This window comes from Artemia sp. Qi Xiang Cuo, chromosome 10, assembly GCF_049724085.1.
Source record: "Artemia sp. Qi Xiang Cuo chromosome 10, ASM4972408v1, whole genome shotgun sequence".
NCBI classification, from domain to species: domain Eukaryota; kingdom Metazoa; phylum Arthropoda; class Branchiopoda; order Anostraca; family Artemiidae; genus Artemia; species Artemia sp. Qi Xiang Cuo.
The window spans coordinates 33,484,047-33,508,698 of NC_142803.1; the positions used below are offsets into that span (position 1 = coordinate 33,484,047).

Here is a 24,652-nt window from a genome sequence, read left to right on the forward strand (position 1 = left end):
CTGAAATTTGTTCTTCAACATACAAATAGCAAGCCAAACTAAGGATTCTTATAGAAAAAAGTGAACAAATTTTAAACATTACTTTCTTCGTCCCTGAAAAAGACTATGTCATTAAAAACGAACAGAAATTAATCTAAAAACTTTTCCCACAAAATTTATTTTTTAAAGAAAAGCAAAGAGCTGCAATAAACCAAAAATGAGCAGAAATAAAGTCAACAATCTTCCAAGCGTAAAATTACCACAAATCACCATCAATAACTACATGTAACCCAAAACAAGCAGAAATTACAATAAATATCCGAGTCATGCTAAAACAAGCAGAAACTAACATTAGCACGGCTGACATCCCCCTCATGCCTTCTGCAGACCGAAACATAATTTGCACGTTACTGAAAACAAAGAGCATACTAAATGTTTTCACTTTTTTTTAGTTCGTGATTACTAAACGTAAGTAAGGAGCGACTCGGCCCAATAGTAACCAAAACTCTAAAAAAGGGATATTTCATAACAATTAATACATCAGAAGAACTGGCTTTTTATGCTGATTCCAGAAGTATATAATTCAAGTTTAATATTACACATCAAAAGCTACGAGCCTCAGAAAATTTTTCTGATTTTCGAAAAAACCAAAAGTTTGACTTTTTGTCCCAGTTCTTTAAGAAGGACTGCTGAAAGGCAAGGGCCGCTGAACTGAAATAAGAAGCTTTTTTACAGCACTAACAACTTTGGTGTAACGAACGAGGGCTTGAGGATGGGGCACCCCCTCATATATGGAATAATTTCCGTTCGTTTTAAGTTTGAATGTTGCTCCTTACTTTCAGTTGAGTTTTTTTTTTATCTGTTGAAAAGGCCAACCTCAGTAATTATCACGTAAGAATTATATATCATATTCAATATTAGCGCCACCATACGGATGAATTGCGATTAGTATTGTATTCGATTTCTCACAATAATCACTAATTTAACCATTAATAAACTCATTCATATGGCGACAGATAAGTCTTGTCAATAAAACATCAAAAACAGTGTTTCTATAGAAAAAAGTGAGCTCTCTTATTAATATCTAACGAATATTGTTAAACTTATCCTCAAGATATTTGAACCGCTTATAATGGCAAGGGAGCATACAAATCATCCAAACTAATCTGTTCATGTCTAGAGTCAACTAAATTTCCCGCTGCGAAGACTGTAACGCCATCTTTTTGAAGTTATCTGTTCAGTACGATCAATGAATTGAGTCATCAATATTTAGTTTGGACGTCCAACAATAGATACAGCGTATATGTTTACTAAGGGTGGGAGCCTAAAATAGGTAGAAAACACTAAAAAAAATTAACGTGAAGAGCGAGGTATTACGAGAGGGGAATCCCACTCATATACAGAATGATTTTTGGTCGATTTATGTTTCATTGTTGCTCCTTACGTTCAGTTGAAACAACTTTTTTTATTCAATTAATAGAAGAATTGCTCAAAAGTTGCAACTTCGCCGTAATTTCCGTATGTGAGTAGCTAATATGTCCTTTATAGCATTTCTTCTTTTTACCAGATAAATCGATAAAAAACAGACAGGACAGGAATCCATCCCGTCTTTGGACCAGACATTTGGATTTGTTTAGTCAACAATGAATCGATGTGTTCACCAACACATAGTGAGATAAAGTGGAAGTGGTGAATTAAGTAACGATTTTATTTAATAAGTACTGAAAATATACAGAATAGAACTCAATATCTCAGAATAAGAATTATTAAAGTAATATTTGGTAATGCATTAATCATCTAAAAAAGAATTACAAAATTATCGTATTGGCAGATTACGATAATTGTATTGGCAGAGTTTAAGTTAAGAACAACGATTCCTAGACAAAGGACTATTATTTCATTGAGCATTCCACCAAAATCTAGAAAAAAAGATAGTATTGTACATTTAAATAAATTTCTATAACTGTTATTCCAAAGATACATAGTATGAATTTTTTCTCTCACATGTTCATACAAATCTACTGAATCCCTATTTTTCATGAACTTACAAACAAGTTCACGTTCATTTTCAAACACCAAAACTGATTCTGGTTGAGCCATTCTACTCATCATAATAGAACGCAAATACATCAAAATAGGAACATATATCTTTCTTATTTCGAGATATTGGTCTAGATATACATGGTCTGAAGTTGGATATGATGGTGTGGGTTCATGCACTTTCAAGGATGCAGTATATAGTTCTTCTGCTGAGTAGTTCCAATATGCTATACATACATTAAAGATCTCAATATCTTCAACTTCTGAAATAAGAACAAGGTAGTTTAAAGCACATGAAAGAAGTTATTTTTTTTTCCTCCAGATAAAATTTCCATTTGTATGCTTGGGAAAAAGGCAGCAAAAAAATTGAGCTAGTTCCCTTATCAAACAACACGGTGTCGCGTAGGATTAATGACTTGACTAATTATGTGGAGAACAAATTTTTAAAAAGAATAAAATTGAAATATTTTGCGATTCAACTTGACGGAAGAGCCCTCTCAGAAGTTTCTACTAGTCCTTCCACATGAAGAACCTTGGTGAAAAAAAAGATAATACGTTAAGCCCACTTTGTTCTTTATTTAGGCAGTGCATTATGATTTGAGAACATAACCTTTGTTGTTTGGGAGCTAAAAGAGCCGAACTGGAGAACTAGAAGGTAAAAGTCCCTAAATATGATGCATGTTGCTCTTTAAACGGAAGCCTTATTTACCTTTTTTGTCTGAATCCATGTATTTATTTTAGCATTTTAAACTATTGCATTGGAGAATCCATCAGATTTGACAAAGTAGGAGGAAAAGGCTTCTAGATTTTGGTGGAATACTCAATGAAATAATAGTCCTTTGTTTAGGAATCGTTGTTCTTAGCTTAAACTCTTCAATAATGATCCTAAAGTCAATTTGGCAAAGTATGGCTTCAGTTAATCTTGTTTTCTTTTCAGAAACTATATTTGATTCCTTTTAATACTGAAACCACATTATCTAGGAAAAATATACAGCTAAATTAGATATTCTTGATCAAGAATAAAATAAATAAATAAAATAGATAAATCAAGGCCACCCATAACAGAATTATTTCTATATACACCCCAGAATATCCACTCAACTTTCTAGTCTTTAAGCCAAAGCCAGGACTGGAATTAAAGGACGATCTCCATGTTCACACTTCTTGATAACTCCTTATGGGGCAGTACTATTGAGTTTCTGATTATTAGCTCAGAAGGCACATGAACACTAGAACCTGAAAGAAAAGGAATTGCTGGATCAAACTTGTATGCTAGCTTCGGGGAAACTGTTAAAAATACGAGAGGGCTAAGAATTGAGAGAGGAAGGGAGAGAAGATAAAGAGAGAGATAGAGAGAGAGGAGAGAAAGAGAGATAGTCCTTCGTTTGTGAATCGTTCTTCTTAACTTTAACTCTTCAATAATGATCCTACATAGAGAAACGAGGGAAAGAGAAACAAAGAAAGAGATAAAGGAGAGAAAGAGAAAGGGGAGGGAAAGAAGGATAGAGGGAGGGCGAAGGGGGGGGGGATAAGAGACAGGAAATACAAGGAGAAAAAGTAGATAAAGAGGGGGAGCGAAAGGAAGAAGTTGAAAGGGAAACAGTGAAAGGGAGGGAGAGAGGGGAAAGAAAGACACACAGGATAGAAAGAGGGAAAGGCAGCAAAGATGAGTGGGGGGGAGTGAATGACTGAAGGGGAGATATAGAGAGAGGATAACACAAAGAAAGAGATAGAAAGAGAGAGAGAGAGAGAGAGAGAGAGAGAGAGAGAGAGAGAGAGAGAGAGAGAGAGAGAGAGAGAGTGAGAGAGAGAGAGAGAGAGAGAGAGAGAGAGAGAGAGAGAGAGAGAGAGAGAGAGAGAGAGAGAGAGAGAGAGAGAGAGAGAGAGAGAGAGAGAGAGAGAGAGAGAGAGAGAGAGAGAGAGAGAGAGAGAGAGAGAGAGAGAGAGAGAGAGAGAGAGAGAGAGAGAGAGAGAGAGAGAGAGAGAGAGAGAGAGAGAGAGAGAGAGAGAGAGCGAGAGAGAGAGAGAGAGAGAGAGAGAGAGAGAGAGAGAGAGAGAGAGAGAGAGAGAGAGAGAGAGAGAGAGAGAGAGAGAGAGAGAGAGAGCAGAGAGAGAATGAGAGTTTACCAAGGATTGTGATACAGGGACTTAATTTTCCTTCTTGATTAAATAGAGGTGAATTATCCATTTTGGCAAACGGCTTATTTGGATTAGGATCGCAGGGAGTTCCTTCGACTCTCGACCAATCACCAACTTCGCAATTCCAACCAACAATACTATTCATAACAAGTGAGTTTGATCCAATTTTAGCTTGACCAAGAATGATTGAATTATGCACCCGAGTTCCTGGTCCAATAACAACATGGTGACCAATACTGACGTTTGGGCCAATCTAAAAAAGAAAAAAGAATTTATGCTTTTCCTGTTGAAACAATTATTCCGGTTCCCATTGCTTGTACAAAAGTTCGAGATTTTGGAAGTGAAGCAAACAAAGTTACAGGATCTTGCATATAACCTCTGCATAATCTTTTTTTTAGTTTATGGAATACAGTATTAGATTTCCACACAATTCCACAAAGCTGAGACAAGGTCGCAACATTTCAAAATCAATCCACAGAGGATCTTTGGATTGAGTATTTTATAAGCTCATATATAGGTTACAGCAAGGTGGCAAAATTGAGCGGCTTAGAAGTAAGTGGATTACGTCAAATTTCAGCAAACTCAAACACACTTGAGTGACGGAAAACTTTGGCTGTTTCTGACTAAATTCCCAAAGCTAAAGACTAACATTAAATAAGAAAGAAAATTATGGCCTTTGATATAATGAATATTAAACAGTTTGGGATAACGAACTGTAAGAAAGGAGCGACTCGGCTCAATAGCAACCGAAACTCTCAAAAACAAAATTTTGATATGAATAGACGCATCAAAAGAATTGGATTTTTATGTCAATTCCAAATATATGATATTCATGAGGTTTACTGTTACCCATCAAAAGCTATGAACCTGAAAAAAATTGCCTGGTTTTGGAAAAAGGGGAGAAACATGCTCAAAAAGTCAAGGAATCTTAAGTGAAAATGTACCAACAGATTCAGCTTATCCGACAACCCTACTATAGAGGTTCCAAGCTCCCTTTTGCAAAAATGTGGAATTTTGTATTTTTGACAGAAGAAAGATCACGGATGCGTATTTATTTATTTTTCTCCCCCGGGATGACCGTGTTGAACTAATCGCGAGAGGGCTTATTCAAACGGAAATTGAAGTTCTAGTGTCCTTTTTAAGTGATTAAAAAAGAAAGAAGGGCAACAAGCCTCCCTACCACGCCCCTTTTCCCCTAAAACTAGTCCGATCAAAATTTTGAGACGGTCATTTTGTTCAGCCTAGTTGAAAGATCCCATAAGTATGCCTTTGGGGATAAACTGACCCCCCACGTCCCCTTAGGGAAAAAGCTGTAAGTTATGCAATTAGCCCATATTTTTCGCATAGTATTTGTTATTGGAAAGTATAGAGACCTTTCGGGAGAGGGATTTTCCACGGAGAGGGAAGTTTCCTAGGGTGGACTGTCCAGGGAAAATTTTACACTGGAAAATTTGCAAAAATTGCTATACGAAATTCCTTTTTTTCGTCTTACTTTCTCTTTGCTGACTCGATTATTGATGTGTAGATGTTCCAGGGGAATTGCCTGAGAATTTTTTTTTAATAGAGTTGGAATTGTCTGGATGATTCTTCTTCAGGAGGAGGGGGGGGGGGGTTAGGCGGGAGAAATTCTCCATGGGAGAATTTTCCGCGGTCCAACTTTCCACCTGAGGGGGTGGGGGATTTCCGAAAAAGTTTCCAACGGAGGAGAAATCAATTCAGCCTGAATCAAATTAGACAAAACAATTTTCTTGTATTTTAGAATATTCTTCTATTATCATCCATCCCCCTAAAATAAAATCCACTGGTACGGTACCGGCGACGCTATTCTTAATCGTAAGTTCTTAGAATCTCTTGAAAAGCGACACATGACATTGTTCTTTCACATTAAGACCGTAGACATTTTGATAACAATGTTTACATTAAAGAATTGGCGATTAGGGCCACCGTTAAAAGTTTAGAGTTCTTTGCTATGCTGAATTTTGTATTTACTCTTTACGATGATTTTTGTTTGTTTTAGAAACTCACACGTTATTAAGCAAGCTCAAAAATGTACTATTTATACTTTTACGTATTTTCGTTTCGATACAAATTTTGTTAATACCAAATATAAACTATGGCATTTTATTTTTTTTAATTCTTGTTGTCATGCTTACTTATCTTTTTATTCATAACATAAAACCCAAGTTTGACTTTGGTAGTTCTGAAAGGCCGTTAGAAACAAATTTTTCCTTAAACCAGAAAACATTCTCGTAAAGAAAGAAAGATTTTTTTTCTTATTCTAATCCACCAGTGGCTGTTAGAGCTTGGGTCACAGTGGGCACTTGGTGAGGATCCAACAATTAAAGATGCATCACAGTTTTGAACCTTTGGTATTCCAAGCAGTTCTTCCGCTACCTTCTAATTTCTGGAGATTTCCCCCTAATTTTGAAGAAAGGAAATTCGGTTCCAGGAATCTTTTCATAAATTAATGTTAGCTAAAACTAAAAATTTATATTTCATGTTAATGTTTGCGTCTTTACGAACGCTAACTTTCCATATTGTTTCAGAGAAATTAATTTTCTTTGTAGGAAATCCCAATAAATCTAGTGACAGTAGAAACACTTATTGTTAGCCAACTAAAACAACACCCTATGTATCGGCTTCACTCTTGCCTAGAGACCCATAGTATCAGAAAGTAGTTCTAGCTTGAATACTCTACCAATACGAGCTCTTAAATAAAAAAAAAAACAGACAGAACCTACCAGGGCAGTTTCATCCACTATGGCTGTGGGATGGATATAAACGTCACCTTTTACATTGTCGCAACGTGGTGTTAACCTGTTTAAATTCTGCTTCTCAAACAATGCCAGATAATGTCTATTAGCATAGATGGCAGCAGCAGGCGACTTGATCTGTGACCACCAGTTAAAAGTCTGATATACCCCAGCATGCCCTTCAACTACCAGCCGACTAATTATTTCTTTTTCCAAATATATAGCGTCACGTTCAAGGCACACTTCTCGCTGTTCACTGAAAGAAAGGTCGAAATTGTAGTTCCTTCGGTTTTACTAAATACTTTTCTCATAAGGATTTGGGGTCGAGAAGTTATACAAGGATCTTTTTGTTCAGAGATAGGAGCTGAGATAGTTTCTATGTTGCTGCTGTCCACTATAAAATTATTCATTTAAAGAATTCCTGCGACTTGACACAGTCAAGAGTTTTAGAAATCGTACACTAACAAAGAGTTGAGTCACTTTCTTACGTTAAGGAAGGAAGAACGAAAAAAATGAAGAAAATTGAAAAAAATGAAGAAAATTGAATGAAGAAAATGGAATCATTTTCGGCCAGTGAGAAATCCAGGGGACTTTTCGGTCATGTGTCAATCCTAAAACACGATAGTCCGCCTGATACTATAAGCAGGCGAGCCTATTAGGATAAAGGTCACTCTTTTGCTTCTGAGTATAAGCAAATTCAACCCGTTTTGCATACAAGTCCAATGGGCATCGTCCGTTATGAATCAACCAAAATATCTCGATCATCCCCATTGCAATTTTAGTAGGCTTTTCCAGCAGTCAAAGCTCATATATTGAGAAGAATCTCAGTTGCCCAATCTTCTTCAGAGTCATGTGGACACGGGCAGTTATAAATATTTGAAAACCTCTTATTTGGGTTCTCCAATTGCCTTCAAATGGCTATTAGAAATTCATAGACTATTTGAATTGCCCTTGTTCCATGACTAACTACCTTAGTTCTGCCCTAATATAGATGGATGGATGATATGAATATCATCCGTCCATCCATACTGATGATAAAGATAAACTTTCTATCAACAAGTGAAATTACATCGTTTTTATGCAATTCTGAAAGAGGCTTATGCCAGCTTTGCCTCTCACTCAGACTATTTGTCTTGGCTTTTTGTCCAATTAGCCATGGCTTGATGGCCACTTGATTTTAATGCAAATACCCCAGCATGCCCTTCCACTATGAGCCGACTAATCATTTTGTTTTCCAAATTTATTTCGTCATGTTCAAGGAACGCTTCTCGCTGTCCAATGAAAGACTGGGCGAAAATTATTTTTACTAAATACTTTATGTATTAAGCAGAGACGGATATGCATTCGCGGAGCCATACAAGAATATTTTTGTTCAGAGATGGGAGCTTGTTTGTATTTTGGCAATAAGCACTATAAAATTATACACCAAGAATTCTTGCGACTTGATATGGACAAGAATTTCAGAAATAGTACATGAACGAAGTTTCCAAAAAGCAACTTCAAAAAAATTTCTTTAAAAAAGTTTTCTCCGAACATTAGTTTTTTTCCATTTATAGCATATATGTCTTGTTTTGAGCACTGAAGACAGCTAACCAGAGATTTTTGGCGAAATATATACTTCGTTACTAATAAACAGCTTCAAAAAGATGCTATATAGAATACTTATATACTTGATACTTGGGTTAAGCGCCAGGAGCAAGTTAGACCTCCTATATTTCTCAGAATTTGAAGCCATTAGTTCAGGGTTTTCAAATATTGAAATACACAGTTTATCGATGCAAACTGTTTTGCTACAACTCATTCAACTACAGCTGTTTATATCATTGAAAACTTGTAACATATAATCAGTCTTGTATAAAGTACCTTCAACTAGAGTTGGAGTAACTCTGTATGCTATACTCGACATACTGGACTGAGTCAAGCTCGAAGAGAGTATGACTTCTTGGGAAAAGTGATTCATCTAGGCCTTTCAACAGCTTTGTGCTAAGCAAATAGTTGATTTTTAAACGATGTTGCAGGCCCCTTTGAGGACTTAAGATCTTGGTTGCAACAACAGTCAGCAATTGCAGCTGCTCGCTTATTTCCAGTCACATGTCGTTCATAGAAATTAACCCCTTTAGTCCTGAGCTTTATAGATATAGATTATATGAAGGTCATATCTTTGTACAGTAGCCTATACTAGATAATTAGTTAAATTAATCAGTGCTTTGTATGAGAATAGTATTGCTGCGGTTAACGTAGGAAGTAAGGTTGGTAGTTTGTTTGGTCTTAATTAAGGAATTAAACAGAAGTTTCTCATCTTATCCGTTTTTAAGCCTATTGTTTTCACAGAGTGTCTCAACAAACACCTCGAACACTTCAGGAGAACATGGTATCAAAAAAGAAGGAAAAATTATCCTAGAATTAGATCACGCAGATGACTTGCCATTCTTAGACAAAAGTACAACCGAAATGAATGTTTTTGGAGGTTATGAGTGAAAAGGCGAGAATATGCTAAAATTTGTGTAAAGATGACTCAGTCGTTTGTATCAGGAATAGGCAAGGAATGTGAGATGATGCTAGGTAGCCAAAAATTGACCCAATGGATAGATTCACTAGCTTAGATAACGTTTATCATTAGCGGGAATAAAAAGTCATAAATTAGAATATCCAAGGGATACGATCTGCTTTTGCAATTGAAAAAAAGGAGAAATACAGAGAAGGGGGGCGGATATTTAGAACTAAATGTGGGACACTAGAAGCCATAGTTATTGAAAACAACAAGTATAGACCTGAAACATCAGCGCTTCAAAAGGTTGAGGAAGATATATTTGATGTTTCCCACAGGAATTGTCCATGGATAGTTTTAGAAACTCGTTTGAATGACTGTATATCAAACTAGAAACTATACAATTAAGTGCTGTTCAATTCTACTTTTTAAGGCTATAATGAAAGAATAGGTAAGAACGTAAGATTTTTGGGTCGCATTCTACGGATGAACGATGGTATGTTGCCGAAAATCGTGCCTTTCAATAATTCAGGAGGTCTTATAGAAAAGCAGGACAGCCTTTAATGGGATGAGAAGAGATCATGCGTTGGCCTCAAGCGTGTTGGTAGTGCAGTAGCAATAGTAATATATATTAATACTTATATTATAAAAACTTGTATGTAGCTAGCAAAAATTTACTATATATATATATATATATATATATATATATATATATATATATATATATATATATATATATATATATATATATATATATATATATATATATATATATATATATATATATATATATATATATATATATATATATATATATATATATATATATATATATATATATATATATATATATATATATATATATATGTGTGTGTGTGTGTGTGTGTGTGTGTGTGTATATATATGTTAAAACGCAGAGCAATCCGTCGAAGTAAAAGATAGATACTAAATTTGATGACTGTACTGCCGTGCTTAGCGATCGAGAAACATTTCGATAAATCCGGTTTTTGGGTAGTTGCTATTTTGAAGAATCCGTCCATTTTACCAAATTAAGAGTTTTATAAATTATTTCAAATTATTCTTAAGGGATGCGTGGATTTTCTAATAGCAATAAGATCAGCTCAACTCCTCATCACTGCCTAAGGAACGAGCTTCAAAGAACAATAGCTTCGACAACAAACGTTTTAATGAATACTTCTAACAAAACCACTTTGTGTATGGTATGTTTTATTTGTTTGTGATCACTTCTAAGTGAGGTACAATATGGCTTTTGTCATCCAAAATAAGGTCAATTGACTCCTTTACATTTATAATGTATAAAGAAAGGACAAATATGTCTTTTAAACTAAGCACTGTAACATGTTTCCTTCCAATTAAGTTTTTTTTCCCGATTTTTAATTATTGTGAAACAGGTAGAAATAGAGTTCCTGCATGCTGTCTTAATAAATGTTTCTGATATAAATGTGCATTGGTATATTGAGCCCTTCGACCCAAGAGCTCAAAATTTACCCTTAGAAAAGCTTTTAAAAAACCAGCTTTTAAACATATAGACATAGGTGGGACCTTTATGGGTGTGTATGTGTGTGTATGATTTAGGTGGATTTTTAGAACACAATTTCTAGACATTTAGGAGAGCCAGATCCTTTGAACAAATCATAGGAGGTACCACCCCCTTTCCTCTCTGTGTAGGGCTATGTGTAATCGAAATGCTAACATTAAAATACAAACAAAGATCTCTTGGTGAAAGTACTGGACCCTCACCAAAAGAGTAAAAACCTCTTGTCTTTTATTTTTTACATCCACTACAAGTTATTGGGTAGTATCATGAGAAGCATCATCACCTCCTGTAAGGAAGAAAATAGTCAGCCTACCATAAGTGGCTCATCCACTAAATTTCCATAGGCCAAAAATACCTCTGAGACACTAGTGTTTTTTTCCTTTTTTTATATGGATTTAAATGAAAAGCAATTATATTATCATTATTAAAAAAAAAAAAAAATTACCTTACAATTTCCTCTTCTCTTTCCTGGTAAACTTTTGCAATTGTCGAAAAGACACTAGGTGAGAATACATACACACCACAGCTGATCAAAGTTGAAACAAATGTACTTGGCTTATCAACATAATGCAAAACTTTGTGAGATTCCTTATCTTCAACAATACAACCATAGTTCAAACTTTGCTTTTTAGTGGCCTCAGTTCCCAGTATAGTTAAAACATTTGATTTTCTTTGGTGCAAATCCAACATTTCTTTTAGAGGAAAATCAGCACAAACATCTCCGTGCAGGAAAAAGAAGGCGTCAGGGCTTCCAACACGAATTTGATCTCGGAAATGGTACATTCCACCACCTGTACCAAGTGGTATGTACTCCTGTAGATACCTGCAAATATTCGAAAATTAACAAAGAAAAACAGGTTATGATCATGAAATCTAAATTAGACCAATACTTTAAAACAAGCTCAACTGTTCTTGGTAAGTAAAGAGCAAACAATGCAAAAGTCCCCAAAACTCTAAAAACTAAGGATTTTCGACAATATATGCATTAAAGGAACCTTTTATGCTGATTCTATATTTGTAGAACCAAGGCCGTACTATACTAAACAAACTTGGCGGCAATCGTTTTGCCGCCAAGCCATAATCTTCGGTTTAACTTCACTGAATTGAGTTCAAAGATATACTTATCTCTGATAGTCGATCAATTGTCAGTTGGATGTCTGAAATTTTTCAACATTTTTATCATGTCGGGCAGTTCATGGATGTCCACAACGCGGTTTGTCCTCAATCATTTCGTTGCCATTTTTTAAAAAAGCACACTACTTGCACATTTGAGTTTCACTCACAAAATCCTCTTTGTAAGCTGTTTTCCTCATTGCAACAGTTCCCAATAGCATTTTAACTGAGTGGAAAACGAAATTACAGATCTGCACGTTGTTTGCTTGAACTTACCATCAGAAAAAAATGAAACAAGAACACAACAGCAAATGCATATAACAGAAGCTCTGCACATCACAATGCTATTCCAGTTTCTTTTGGGTACCATCTAGTATGTGTTTATTCTGTCATATATGGCAGAATAAAAAAAGGTGAAGAAATTCACATAAAAAAAAATAATTGAGATACTTAAGAAATCACATAGAAATACAAAATAAGCACATGCCATTACAGCATCTGATGGACAAAACATTTGTTTACAGAGACAAGAAATCAGATAAAACAATATATTGTATTTGAAATTATTTAATATTTAACGAAGGCTAATTCAATCTAGAAATGAGGTGGCTGTTCCTATTTCAGGGTGATAAACGTGAAAGAAACCAAGAAATCGAAGAAAAAAAATATAGGCCTAAGCAAAGTAATCACTTAGCAAAGCAAAATATATAGTTATATGGTAGAGGCTGGAAATAAATAAAATCGAGAAATCTGTAAACGTTGAAGATGATTTATCAAGTAATTTTCTATTATATTACCGTGATTACGAAAAGTCTGTGGGTAACTTAGCAAGAAATAATTGCTCTAATTACGCCAAAAGAACCATACAGGTTTCTTATAAATTGAATAGCTTGAGACTTAATTAAGAACGTAAAACATGCCTATTTTATTTTGAATTTTATTTGCAATAATGATATTATCGATATTGGTTAACATAATGCAAGTGCAGGGATAAATATTCTCCAAAACTTCCTAATTGTACAAACATTCAAAACCTAAACTAACCCCAAGAAAGACAAAAGTATCTCTTCAACATCGAATTTGACCAACCAATTCTTCATAGTATTGCAAGCGATCGAAAATTTATTTTCAATCACACAGCGGGTAATCTCCCTAAAAAAAAAAAAAAAAAAAAAAAAAAGAAAAAAAAGTCAAATTCAAGAGCAAAATAGTATCCCCGTTTTAAATAAGCTGGGAGGAGTGAAATTAAAAACACTGGATTTGAATAAAAAAGTAAGTTTATCCTAATACCTTCCAAGGATTCAAATGACAGGAAAATACTTTTTCTCAGAAAGAAGCATTCTGGAAACAGCATGTCCAAGCCGTGTTCTTTGGAAGAAGTTATGGAATGTATTGAAGTACTTTTGGTGCAGATTTGATTTTCGAAATTACAGGGACTTCAACACAGAGTAAACCGTAGGATGTTTGTCAAGCCCCACAATTTTTCGTCCTTTGCAGCACTGACACAGTGAGGTTGTTTAGAAGCTGATGAAAGAAAGATTGAGGAATTTAGGCCAAGTTCAGCAAATAAAGGATGACAGGTCACCAAATATCGTATTTTTAGGCAATCGAGCTGGAACCAAACGAAAAGCAGGATATTCTTCAACAGAGGAAGAAGTTCATAAGAAACGATTTATTTTTGACGTAACAACTTTAAATACATGCTGTTTTCTTAGCCTAAACTGTCTTTCTATGACGACTTTTGTATAAATATCTGGACTTTTGTACCTTTTTTTCACTGTCTAAATAAATGGATTTATTCCCATTTGAAAGCTTATTTGTTCGTTAAGAAACGATTGGAAGCAAGTGAGTAGTAATAATAAAAAGTGGCGCTCTAAACTGACAGGTGGAGGAGGATTGTATAAATCTGTATTGGCCTCAGCCGGCTTACTAGGGCTTTGATGAGTTATTAGAAAAAGTCGTATTGAAACTTGATTATCCTGTTACCAGGAAATTCTACTTCTACAATTAGTATACAAAAGTTTATCCTTACAAATTATTTCATACAATACAAACCTAGACAATATAGCAAAATCAATTAAACTTGCAAAAGGAATAAATCATAAAAAATGGGAAAAAAATAAAGAGAATTTTCTAAGTAAATATTACTAATTGATAACCATACACGGTTTACTGGGACAAATTCTTGATAGGAGGCTTTTTAGGCTGCATTCTACATGCGTCGATATTTAAACGATATTCCAGTGTTTTGGGAGGGACAGGGATAAATACCCCTAGAAGACAGGTAAAAGAAACCCTGCTTTCATCGTGTTACCAGAAATTTCACTTCTAAAATTAGTTTCGAGTTTTTCAGCACTTTGAGATCTTAAACAATAATAAAAAAAAAAATGCATACCTAATATTCACACTGTATTCTTGCACAATTTTTTGGACAAATTGCTGCATTTCTGAAAGTGGATGGAATCCAATTAGCAAAATTTCTTTCATTCCTGGTACTTTGAGGCATGCTTCAATATGATGTTGAATTATTGGAAGGCCAGCAATTGGAAATAATGGTTTGGGTACATCCAATGACAAGGGCCTAAACCTTGTTCCTGAAATAGATATTTAGAATTATACTTACATGCCCAAAACCAGTTGCTGTATCTGAAACATTTTTTCAAAATTTGGTAGAGCTTATATTCTATTCTCATTCATTTAATCCAAAGTCAAAATTTAACAGAAAAGACTATAAAATAGAATAAACTTAGCAAATGGCAGTGTCTCCTATGTTTCTTTTGTTTGGAAATTACACTATTGGTGGTCACTCTTTACTGAGGACCATATTAATTGCAAGGAGTTTGTGGTGATTACCCTGGCTGGTTGAAAGGAATGGCAATATATCTATCAAATTACTAAAGGAACTAGCAGAATGCAACATGCCCTTCATTGATGCAATGAGTGTAGATGATTCATGGCATGCTGCTAAGAGTTTATTGCTTGATGTTATCAATAGACATTCATCTACAAAATGGATACACAGACCCAAAATCCTCCCATTTATGTCAAAGGAATTAAAAATGACCAGGAACAAGAAAAAAAAAGTTTTGGTGGTTACATTCACAGAATGTGAATAATGCATATCATTACCAGATACAAACAAGCAAGCAACCAGGTGAAAAATATCTCTAGAAAGATTTCTGAGCAGTATGAGGAGGCAATAGCTGCATCAGCTGAATCAAATTCTAAGAACTTTTGGAGTCATGCCTCAGATAAAAGGCCTGGAAGACACTCAGTTACCCAGCTGGCACACAATGGCTGTATAATTGATGAACCCCAAGCAACAGCAAATTCCCTTAGTTTTCAATTTGCATCTATCTTCACACCTGTTGACAGTGCTCCACTCCCAGATCCCCCCAAATATGACATCATAAGTGTAAGCCACCTGTTACTATCAATAGAGTTAACCTTGAAACCCGTCTTAAAAATCTGAACCCAAACAATTCAGTTGGACCTGATGGCATTTCCCCTCAACTTCTAAAAGAAGCACAAGCTGAACTGCCTCTTCCTTTTACCAAGCTTTACCAGAAGTCTCTAGATTTAAATTGTATACTTGCAGAATGGAAGTTAGCACATACTACCCCTGTGCATAAAGGTGGTAACAGAGATGAGGCAGTTAATTACAGACCAATCAGTATCACGTCTGCTGTGCATAGTCAATTCTGCAGTCATTCAGCATCTGACTCAAAATAAGCTGTTATCCCCATGGTTTCTGTTCTTCTAGATCAATTGAGACCAACCTTATTGATGCATATGAATATGTCACCAAACTTAGAGACAAGGGTTTTCCCAGTTGACATGATTTTGCATGACTTTGCTAAAGCATTTGATAAGGTGTGCCACAGGCAACTGCATAGAAAGCTTGAAGCTATTGGTATTAATACAGAAACTATTGACTGGGTGATGCTTTTCTTTAGTACAGTAATAGAAAACAAGCAGCTAAAGTGTTTGGGGATAATGAACAATCATTTCTCTCTAATGTTGTGGAAGTGAGAAGTGTAGTACCTCAAGGGACAGTCTTGGGCCCAACATTATTTGATATTTTCATTAATGATGTACCTTGTAATATCAAAAATAAAATAAGCCTTTATGCAGATGATTCAAAGGTAATTGGTTCAGTTGAAAGTTCAGGAAAAATAGAGTCCATTCAAGCAGACTTGGACTCATTTACTTGCTGGGCAGAGACTTGGAATCTGAAGTTCAATGTCCAGAAATGCAAGGTTATCCACTTTGATAACCAAAAATTCAAGACACCAGTACTCAATTGAGTCAATGGACAAAACAAGGCAACCTATTGTCCTTAGTCATGCTGAATATGATCTGGGTCTATTATTTGATGAACAGCTGAATTTGAGTTTGCAAGCCCAGACTGGGCAGCAAAGGCCAGTCAGACTCTTGGTATATTTAAGAGAACTTTCAGTAGTTGTTCACCATCAGTTATTTCAAAGCTCTAAAAAGGTTTAATTTGACCTAAGCTAGAGTTTGATGTGTGCATTGCCAATCCAATTAATAAATCTGATCAAGAAACTCTAGAAGCATTTCAGAGGTGTATAACTAAAAACATCCAAGGTTTCTATAGCATTCCCTACCCATCCTGGCTTGAAAAACTAAATTTACCCTCACTGACTTATTACCAAAAGAGAGGGGATATGATTATGGCATTCAAGCTGCGAAACCATAAAGAACTTATCCCAAGTGTCTTTCAAGGACAAGAGGACATAATTAAAAGCTTTTCAAGAAGCATGCCAACTCAAGACTACATAGGAAATTCTTTTCTAATTGGGTGGTGAATCTATGGAACTCGTTAGACTAGGTAACAGTCTCTTCTACCAGTATTGAGCCATTCAAATCATCAGTTGACAAGGAATGGTGCAACAAGCCCTGGCAATTATTTTGGGATTCACCTGATCAGTCAGCACACAATCTTCACTGACCAGCAAATACAGGATCATTTTATTGCTGGCAAGTGTGATTTAAGGTAATTTTAAGGTATGGGATTTAAGGTAATTTTCAATGAATCAATTAAGGCAAACAAAACATAGTGGAAGTCATAGCAATTACTTGATTAGTATTCTAAAATTGTAAACCTGCAATTCTTAAGTTTTCTTCTGCCACAAATTAAAGTGAATAATTAAAATAAAGAAATTGCAAATTCATCTATAGAATTTAGAATAATTTTTGCAATCTGAGAGACCTTTTGGGGGAGGGAGGAAGCGTCAGCTCCCTAGCCGATTTTCTTCTTTTAACAACTTCTTTTAGTCTTTTAGCATTCATGAGCAACAATATGCTAAATTCCCATGAATGGATGAGTTTCCACTTTCTTGATTCCTTTCTTCAGAGCAATGGATTTTGTTATGGATTGATTTAGGTGAATTATTCTGTTTGTTTGTTTTATGATTTTGGTCTCATGGCAGTTTCCAGTTATAAAACCATGCATATTACAATATACCAGACAGTATTTGGACTGTTACCTTAACTTTAAGCTTTTTGGCTTTCAGTTCAATTTTCTTTTCTTTTTTTTTTGGTCAGAAATGAACATTTTTCTGTCAATGAAGGTAAACAGAAAACACTTCCATCATTAAACGACTAGGTAAATTTTAAAAAAGATAGATAAAAAATTTCTTAAATTCAACAAGGATATTATCTTCTAATAGTCAACTAAATGGTTTATTTAACCCAAAACAATTACAAAAGAAATGACTCTTGGAGCTTCTTAGTAAAAAAAAAACAACAACATGTATTTGTTCCTAATTTGGAAAATTCAATCCACATTAAAGAAAAAATACATTAAGGAGAGGGGTGAACAAACTTGATTGGTGCAAGTGAATAAAATTTTTATGTTCAGAAAATGTTCCCACCTTAAAAATGTGAAGACTGATAAGCTAACAACTTCAGAACAAAAATTGGGTAAAAAAAGAAAGAAATTGGTTCCACAAGAGTAGATATTCTCTTATTTGAAAGGAGCTTCAACAAGGCTTCAGGACATATTGCTGGATACAGCTCATTTCTAAGTATTTGAAGCAGCAGAGGAAACATCAACAAAGTTTCTAGTTGAACTCACAAATCAAGGTTATATGAGTAATGTACAAAAGCATGGGCTTGTCTCATTGTTTTTCATGTGTGATAGTGCCATGTGTCTATTACCCAGAGAGCACACAAAACAGGTTTGACACAGTTTTCTACCTCTAGACAATAGTAGATTAATTTCAAAGCTGATACAGAAGTCCTGCCTTTATAACTGCTGAGACTTTAACCAGATAGCCAAAAGTAGCTAAAGTAGAATTTTACCGGCAGTTCATATTATTGACTTACAAATAAAGTAAACATACCACTCAAGGTAAATTTACAGGTGGCACAATAATTTAGCTAGGATGAAAGTGAAAACATCATTTGATGCCTTTTTGATGCTCTTTCATAATTCACAAATTGCTTCTGCTGTAAATTGCATCTTGAGCCCTTGAAAGGACCCCAAAGGTATTTGATTTTTGTAATCAAACAAAGAAATTAGCAACAGCAGTTAAGTTATTGAAAAGTTGTTAAAAACATGTCCCTAGTTTATAAATAAGTTGTTCAAGAGTAGTATATTTCACAAATACTTATTTATAACAATACAAACCTCATTTATAAGGCAACACAAATACAAACCATTTTCCTAGCATTTCAAGTTTTTCAAATGCCATTGACAAAAATAGTGCTGCATTTTGCAATTCAAAACTTTGCCATTGACAATTTGGGTATATTCCAATTCAGGCTATATATTTGCACATTAGGGGGGTGGGTAAATTTCATGGTAACTTTGCAGTGGACCATTTAATTTTGCTAGGATGAAAGTGAAAACATCATTTGATGCTTTTTTATGCTCCTTCATAATTCATAGAAAATACTTTTGGACCCCTTTAAGGACTCAAGATGCAATTTGTAACAGAAACAATTATTGAATTATGAAAAAGCATAAAAAAGGCATCAAATGATGTATTCACTTTCATCCTAGGTACATTATTGTGCCACCTGCAAATTTACCCCACTCAATGCTTTTTTTATGCTCATTACAAATATAATAATAATCATTTTTGTCTAAGATGAATTTTACCCCCCCCCATATATATATATATATATATATATATATATATATATATATATATATATATATATATATAGGCTATATATAGTTTCCTTGCATGATGTATTACGTCATATATAACAATATAGGTACTCTCTCATTATAGCCTAGCCTAGATGTGTTTGTCATAGCTATGAATATTCAAGAAAACAAGAACAGCCTAAGCTAATTTGTATGAACGTAAATAGCCTAGCCTATGGGTTATATATTTACCAGTATGCCTACATTTGGCCCATTAGAGGAGTGAGGGTGGGATTGTATAGTTCTTATATTTTTGAAAAGCATTAAATGACAAAATAAAATAGTGCACTTTAAAACCTTATAAATTGGGATGGAGCAAAGTTGTGAAGCTGAAAATAATTTTATTGTACTTCATTTAAGCAGAAAATCTATTTTGCAAGATTTCACTTTTATAACACACAGATTTTTAAAGGTCATAAAGGGCCAGACCTTCTAGAGGGAGAGGGAGTGGAGGTATGTACTTCAAAATACCTTCCTGGGCCATACTTTAGCATATAGACCCATCCCTTAAAGTTTCATTTTCCTAACCTAACCCCTTTCCGAAATAGCTAAAGTAGAATTTTACCCATTTTTCTTCTACCTGATATCCATCTTAGCCTATAGGCTACCTACTATTTTATATATGTCTAACTGTAGACACAACAAAAAACCCATTTCTATGGGATGATTCAAGACGCTGCTGTAGAGAAATACAATGTATAGCATGGTTTTAATTGTATAGGCCTACAACATATTTAAAGTGTTGTTTTTGGGGTTTGGGAGGGGGGAGGGTACCTAGGTTATGTCACATATTTAATATATACTATGCTTTACGTATTTTATACTATACGTATTTAATATATACCTGAATTGGTATATATAGGGGTAGGGGTAAAATTTATTTCCAACAAAAATGATTATTATATTCAAAATGAGCATAAAAAAAAGGCATCAAGTGGTATTTTTACTTTATTTGTAAGTCAATAATATGAAGTGCGAAAAATTTACCCTAACTTTACTTCTTGAGTATTAGTGCTATAGGCCTAACAGATAATTGCTAAATGAGTTTCTGGTCAAGTATAAGCCATAAGTGGGCTAATTTATGTGGTTATCCTTAGGCATTATGATGCCATTTAGAGATAATTTTGCACTAAAGGCAATGGTAATAAAAACAAACCTTTTAGGGGTCCGCCTACAAGTATTACAGCCTTTATACCCATTCTTTAGACTGGGAAATGATATATCTGGTCTGCTTTCCTTCTTCTTCTCTAACGGAACAGAGGTAATGGACTATCAGTGTTACCAACACCTCAAAACAGAATGTACCACAAATTGCATGAAAAATGTACCAGAGACAAAAAAAATTGTACCACATCCAAAATTTTTTTGGTGACGTTTTTTGGTGAATCGTCGGTGACGTAAAGTACTATCTATGAAAATTTTGCATAAAACATTTTCATTCACTTTCTCTCTCCATTTCTTTGTTTTTCTTTCTCTTTTAATACAGTACATTACTCCTGACAGTACTTGAAGAGGACGTGAAGAAGATATTGCTGAGAAGCAGTTGCTGAGACCTGATTTTCCATTTAATAGTTTTCATAAAATCCCCCTTTTTCCTTTTATGAAGATCTCGATAGAGGGTACGATCGTTCCTGTAGCCTCCCCTAATATAAGCTACCGCCTACAAACTATACAGGAAAAAAAATTCTTTTTAAATTGAGACTGATTAAAGAAATGACTTTGGGGGTTATGGTCTGGTCTATTACGCACTGGAGATTTAAATTTTGAAACAATATTTTTCTCCAAAATGCCTTTAAAAGATACTCCACTAACCTTGTAAGGTCGAATTTGATATATCCCCACAAACGGTACAGTAGAGACCATGTCTTTCACTATTTTTTAAATCATCTTTTATTTTTAAAACTGGAACTGGCTTTATAAACTTCGAGTTATCTGAGGTTCCAATTAATCTATACTACAAAAGCTATACATCAGAAGAAATTAAAAACACGACATTAAACATCACTATCTGAGTTAGAAGCCATGGCGGCACTTACAGTTGCAGATTTTCTGTACCCTTTTCTAGTCGTTAGAAGTACCTAACGATGTTAGGAAAACCTTAATTAAGCTACTTTATAAGAAAGGTGATAAAAGTGAGTGTAGTAATTATTGAGGCATTAGTCTGGTCTGTGTAGGTAGTGAATTACTTAGTAATATGATACTTTTGAGACTGAGAGATACCGTAGAAAAAGTTTTAAGAGAAGAACAGGGTGGTTTTCGAAAAGTTAGAGAACGTGTAGACCAAATTTTCACTTTTAGGCTAATAATTAAGAAGTGCCTGAGTTTTCAAACACCTTTGGTCCTCAGTTTTATAGATTATGAGCAAGCGTTCGATTCTGCCGACAGAAGAGCTTTAGTAAAGGTTTTATCCTTGTATGGTATACCAGACAGATACATTAAAGTGATTAGTGCTATATGCGAGAATAACACTGCTGCGGTTAAGGTAGGAAATGAGGTTAGCAGCTGGTTTTGTATCTAATCAGGAGTTAAGCAGGGTTGTTTTCTGCCCCCCTTTATATGGATTATTTTGATGGACTTTGTCTTAAGGAGCACAGGAAAGGCAATAGGAGATCACGGGATCAAATGGGGAAGAATAATACTCCTGGACTTTCCATATCCTGGAAACATTTTGATGCTAAATTTAGAAAATTTTTTGATCCTCCTGAAAAGAGTTTATCTGTAAAACAATGCATTTTATTCTCTGTTTTTTAAACATGACTTTTTTACGATTTAGCCAACAGGCATCGATAAAAACCTCACACTGTCTTTTTGTCATCAATGCTGGTCTTCAAAATACATAAATTTCACACATACAAGTACCAAAGAAAAACTTTGCTGGTCATGAGATAAAACTGTTTTTTTTTTTAATTACATTATCAAACAGTTTGTGGAAACGAACTGTAATTAAGGAGCGAATCGGCTCAAAAGCAACTGAATCTCTAAAAAACGGATTTTTTATACCAATATATATAAATAAAGTAAGGCCTTTTTATGCTGATTCCAAATATATAAATTTAATTAAGTTTAGTTTTACTCATCAAAGGTTACGAGCCGGAGAAAATTTTCCTGATTCTTGAAAAAGGGAGAAACACCCCCTAACATTCAAGTGATCTTAATAAAAATCACACCATCAGATTCAGCATATCAGAGAACCCTACTGTTGAGGTTTCAAGCTTCTATCTGCGAAGATGTGGAATTTTGTATTTTTTGCCAGAAGAAAGATCACAGATGCGTGTTTATTATTTTTTTTTCCCAGGGGTGATCGTATCGACCCAGTGATCCTCAAATATCGAGAAAGGGCTCATTCAAATGAAAATTAAAAGTTCTAGCGCCCTTTTTCAGTGACCAAACATTAGAGGGCAGCTAGGCCCCTCCCACGCACCTTTTTCCCAAAATCGTCTGATCAAAATTTTGAGATAGGCATTTTGTTAATCATAGTGAAAGGCCCAATAAACATGCGTTCGTGTATAACATGGCCCCCCCCCTCCCACAATCCCAGGGGATAGGTCTTCAGGTTATAAATTTGCCCATTGTTTGGGCATAGTGTTTGTTATTGAGATGTTTGCATACATTATTGGGTGGGGGGGGCACATTTTCTGCTGGGAGGTTTTCCGTGGGAGGAAATTTTCCAGGGAGTAAAACTTTCAGGGGATATTATGCACTGGGGGAATTTTCCAGAATTCTTATACAAAGTTTTTTTTTATGTCTTGCTTTCTCTTTCCCGTCTTAATTTTACGCGCGGAGTGGTTAAGAGTAATTTTCCGGGGTAAATTTTCACCAGGATTGAATTGTCTAGAGGATATTTCCGTGGGAAGTGAGTTTCTCCGTGGAAGTGGGGCCAGATTTTCTGACATTATTTAAAAACGATCAGAAAAATAAGACTTTGCAAGTGAAAGTAAGGAGCAACATCAAAACTTAAAAAAGACAGAAATTATTACGTATATAAAGGGGGTTACCCCCTCTTCAGCACCTCGCTCTTTATACTAAAGTTTGAATTTTGTCTTAATTCTTTAAGAATGACTCCTGAAAGGCAAGGGCCGTTTAATTAGAACAATAGGCTAAGACGCTTTTTTAAAAGTACTAAAAAACTTGAGCGTAAAGAGCAAGGTGTTGAAGAGGGGGCAACCCCTTTATATACGTAATAATTTCTGTTCGTTTTAAGTTTTAAACAAATAAAATGAATCATTTTAACACATTTTCTCCTGAATAGCCCCAATATATATATATATATATATATATATATATATATATATATATATATATATATATATATATATATATATATATATATATATATATATATATATATATATATATATATATATATATATATATATATATGTTTCCCCAGATTAGTCTCATCGGAATTGTGAGATGGCAATGTTGTTTCAAAGAACAAGTAACAATCTAATAAATAAATTCAGCAGGTGTAAATCTCTATAGTAATTTAAAATTAAACCAGCCTGAAATCATTGGCACCACAATAGCACTGCAAAGTAAAAAGCGATGTGGGCACAATGTACTGTTTATTGAGTTTTTTTTCCTAACCAAAGCACTTCGTAAAAAAGGAATTGTCGTAGAAAGTTTGAACGGAGTTCATACATTTGTAAATTAAAAATTCAAGCGCTCTTTTTGAGAGTCAAAAGTGATTAATATCTAGCTTTTTGTAACGTCACTTGACTCCTGAATTTAAGCTTATGACATATGCAAGAAGTACTCAGATGGGCAAAAAGCTCCCAAAGGCAGTGAAAATGCCGACCTGTCAAGAAGGAAGTCTCGTTGGAATATTAGCCTTAAGCTCACAAAAATAGTTTTTTACTGTTTACATGTTTTTATCTTTCTTTCATCAGCTTCTAAACAAGCTCACTGTGTCAGTGGTGCAAAGGACGAAAAATTGTGGGACTTGACAAACATCCTAAGGTTTACTCTGTGTTGAAGTCCCTGTATTTTCAAAAATCAAATCTGCACCAGAAGTACTTAGATACATTCCATAACTTCTTCCAAAGAACACGGCTTGGACATGCTGTTTCCAGAAAGCTTCTATCTGAGAAAAAGTATTTTCCTGTCATTTGAATCCTTGGAAGGTATTAGGATAAACTTGCTTGTTTATTCAAATCCAGTGTTTTTAATTTGACTCCTCCCAGCTTATTTAAAACGGGGATAATATTTTGCTCTCGAATTTGATTTTTTTTCTTTTTTTGTCAAGGGTTACCCGCTTTGTGATTGAAAAAAATGTTTCGATCGCTTGCAAAACTATGAAGAATTGGGGGGTCAAATTCGATGTTAAAGAGATACTTTTGTCTTTCTTGGGGTTAGTTTAGGTTTTGAATGTTTGTACAATTAGCAAGTTTTGGAGAATATTT

General features: G+C 34.7%; 1 protein-coding gene across 1 annotated transcript; it reads right to left on the reverse strand.

The window, feature by feature from the left end:
- Window positions 1-1,660: 1,660 nt before the first annotated feature.
- On the reverse strand, window positions 1,661-20,502 carry Gmppa (GDP-mannose pyrophosphorylase A). The gene is made up of 6 exons (XM_089095365.1): window positions 20,407-20,502; window positions 14,466-14,664; window positions 11,403-11,780; window positions 6,900-7,167; window positions 4,147-4,411; window positions 1,661-3,255 (listed from the first exon to the last, which is right to left on the reverse strand). Exons 1-6 carry the CDS (start codon window positions 20,447-20,449, stop codon window positions 3,155-3,157), a joined length of 1,254 nt encoding a protein of 417 aa, XP_088951491.1. The 5' UTR covers window positions 20,450-20,502; the 3' UTR covers window positions 1,661-3,154.
- Window positions 20,503-24,652: the final 4,150 nt, after the last annotated feature.

Bases quoted from the DNA above. Each gene is read 5' to 3' on its own strand.
- Gmppa (XM_089095365.1), bottom strand. From the start codon at position 20,449: ATGGGTATAAAGGCTGTAATACTTGTAGGCGGACCCCTAAAAG. The intron at 4,412-6,899 runs GTAGGTTCTGTC...TTTCTTTTTTAG, and splicing joins TAGTGGATGAAACTGCCCTG to ATTGGCCCAAACGTCAGTAT. The intron at 3,256-4,146 runs GTAAACTCTCAT...CTTTTCTTTCAG, and splicing joins TCCCTGTATCACAATCCTTG to GTTCTAGTGTTCATGTGCCT.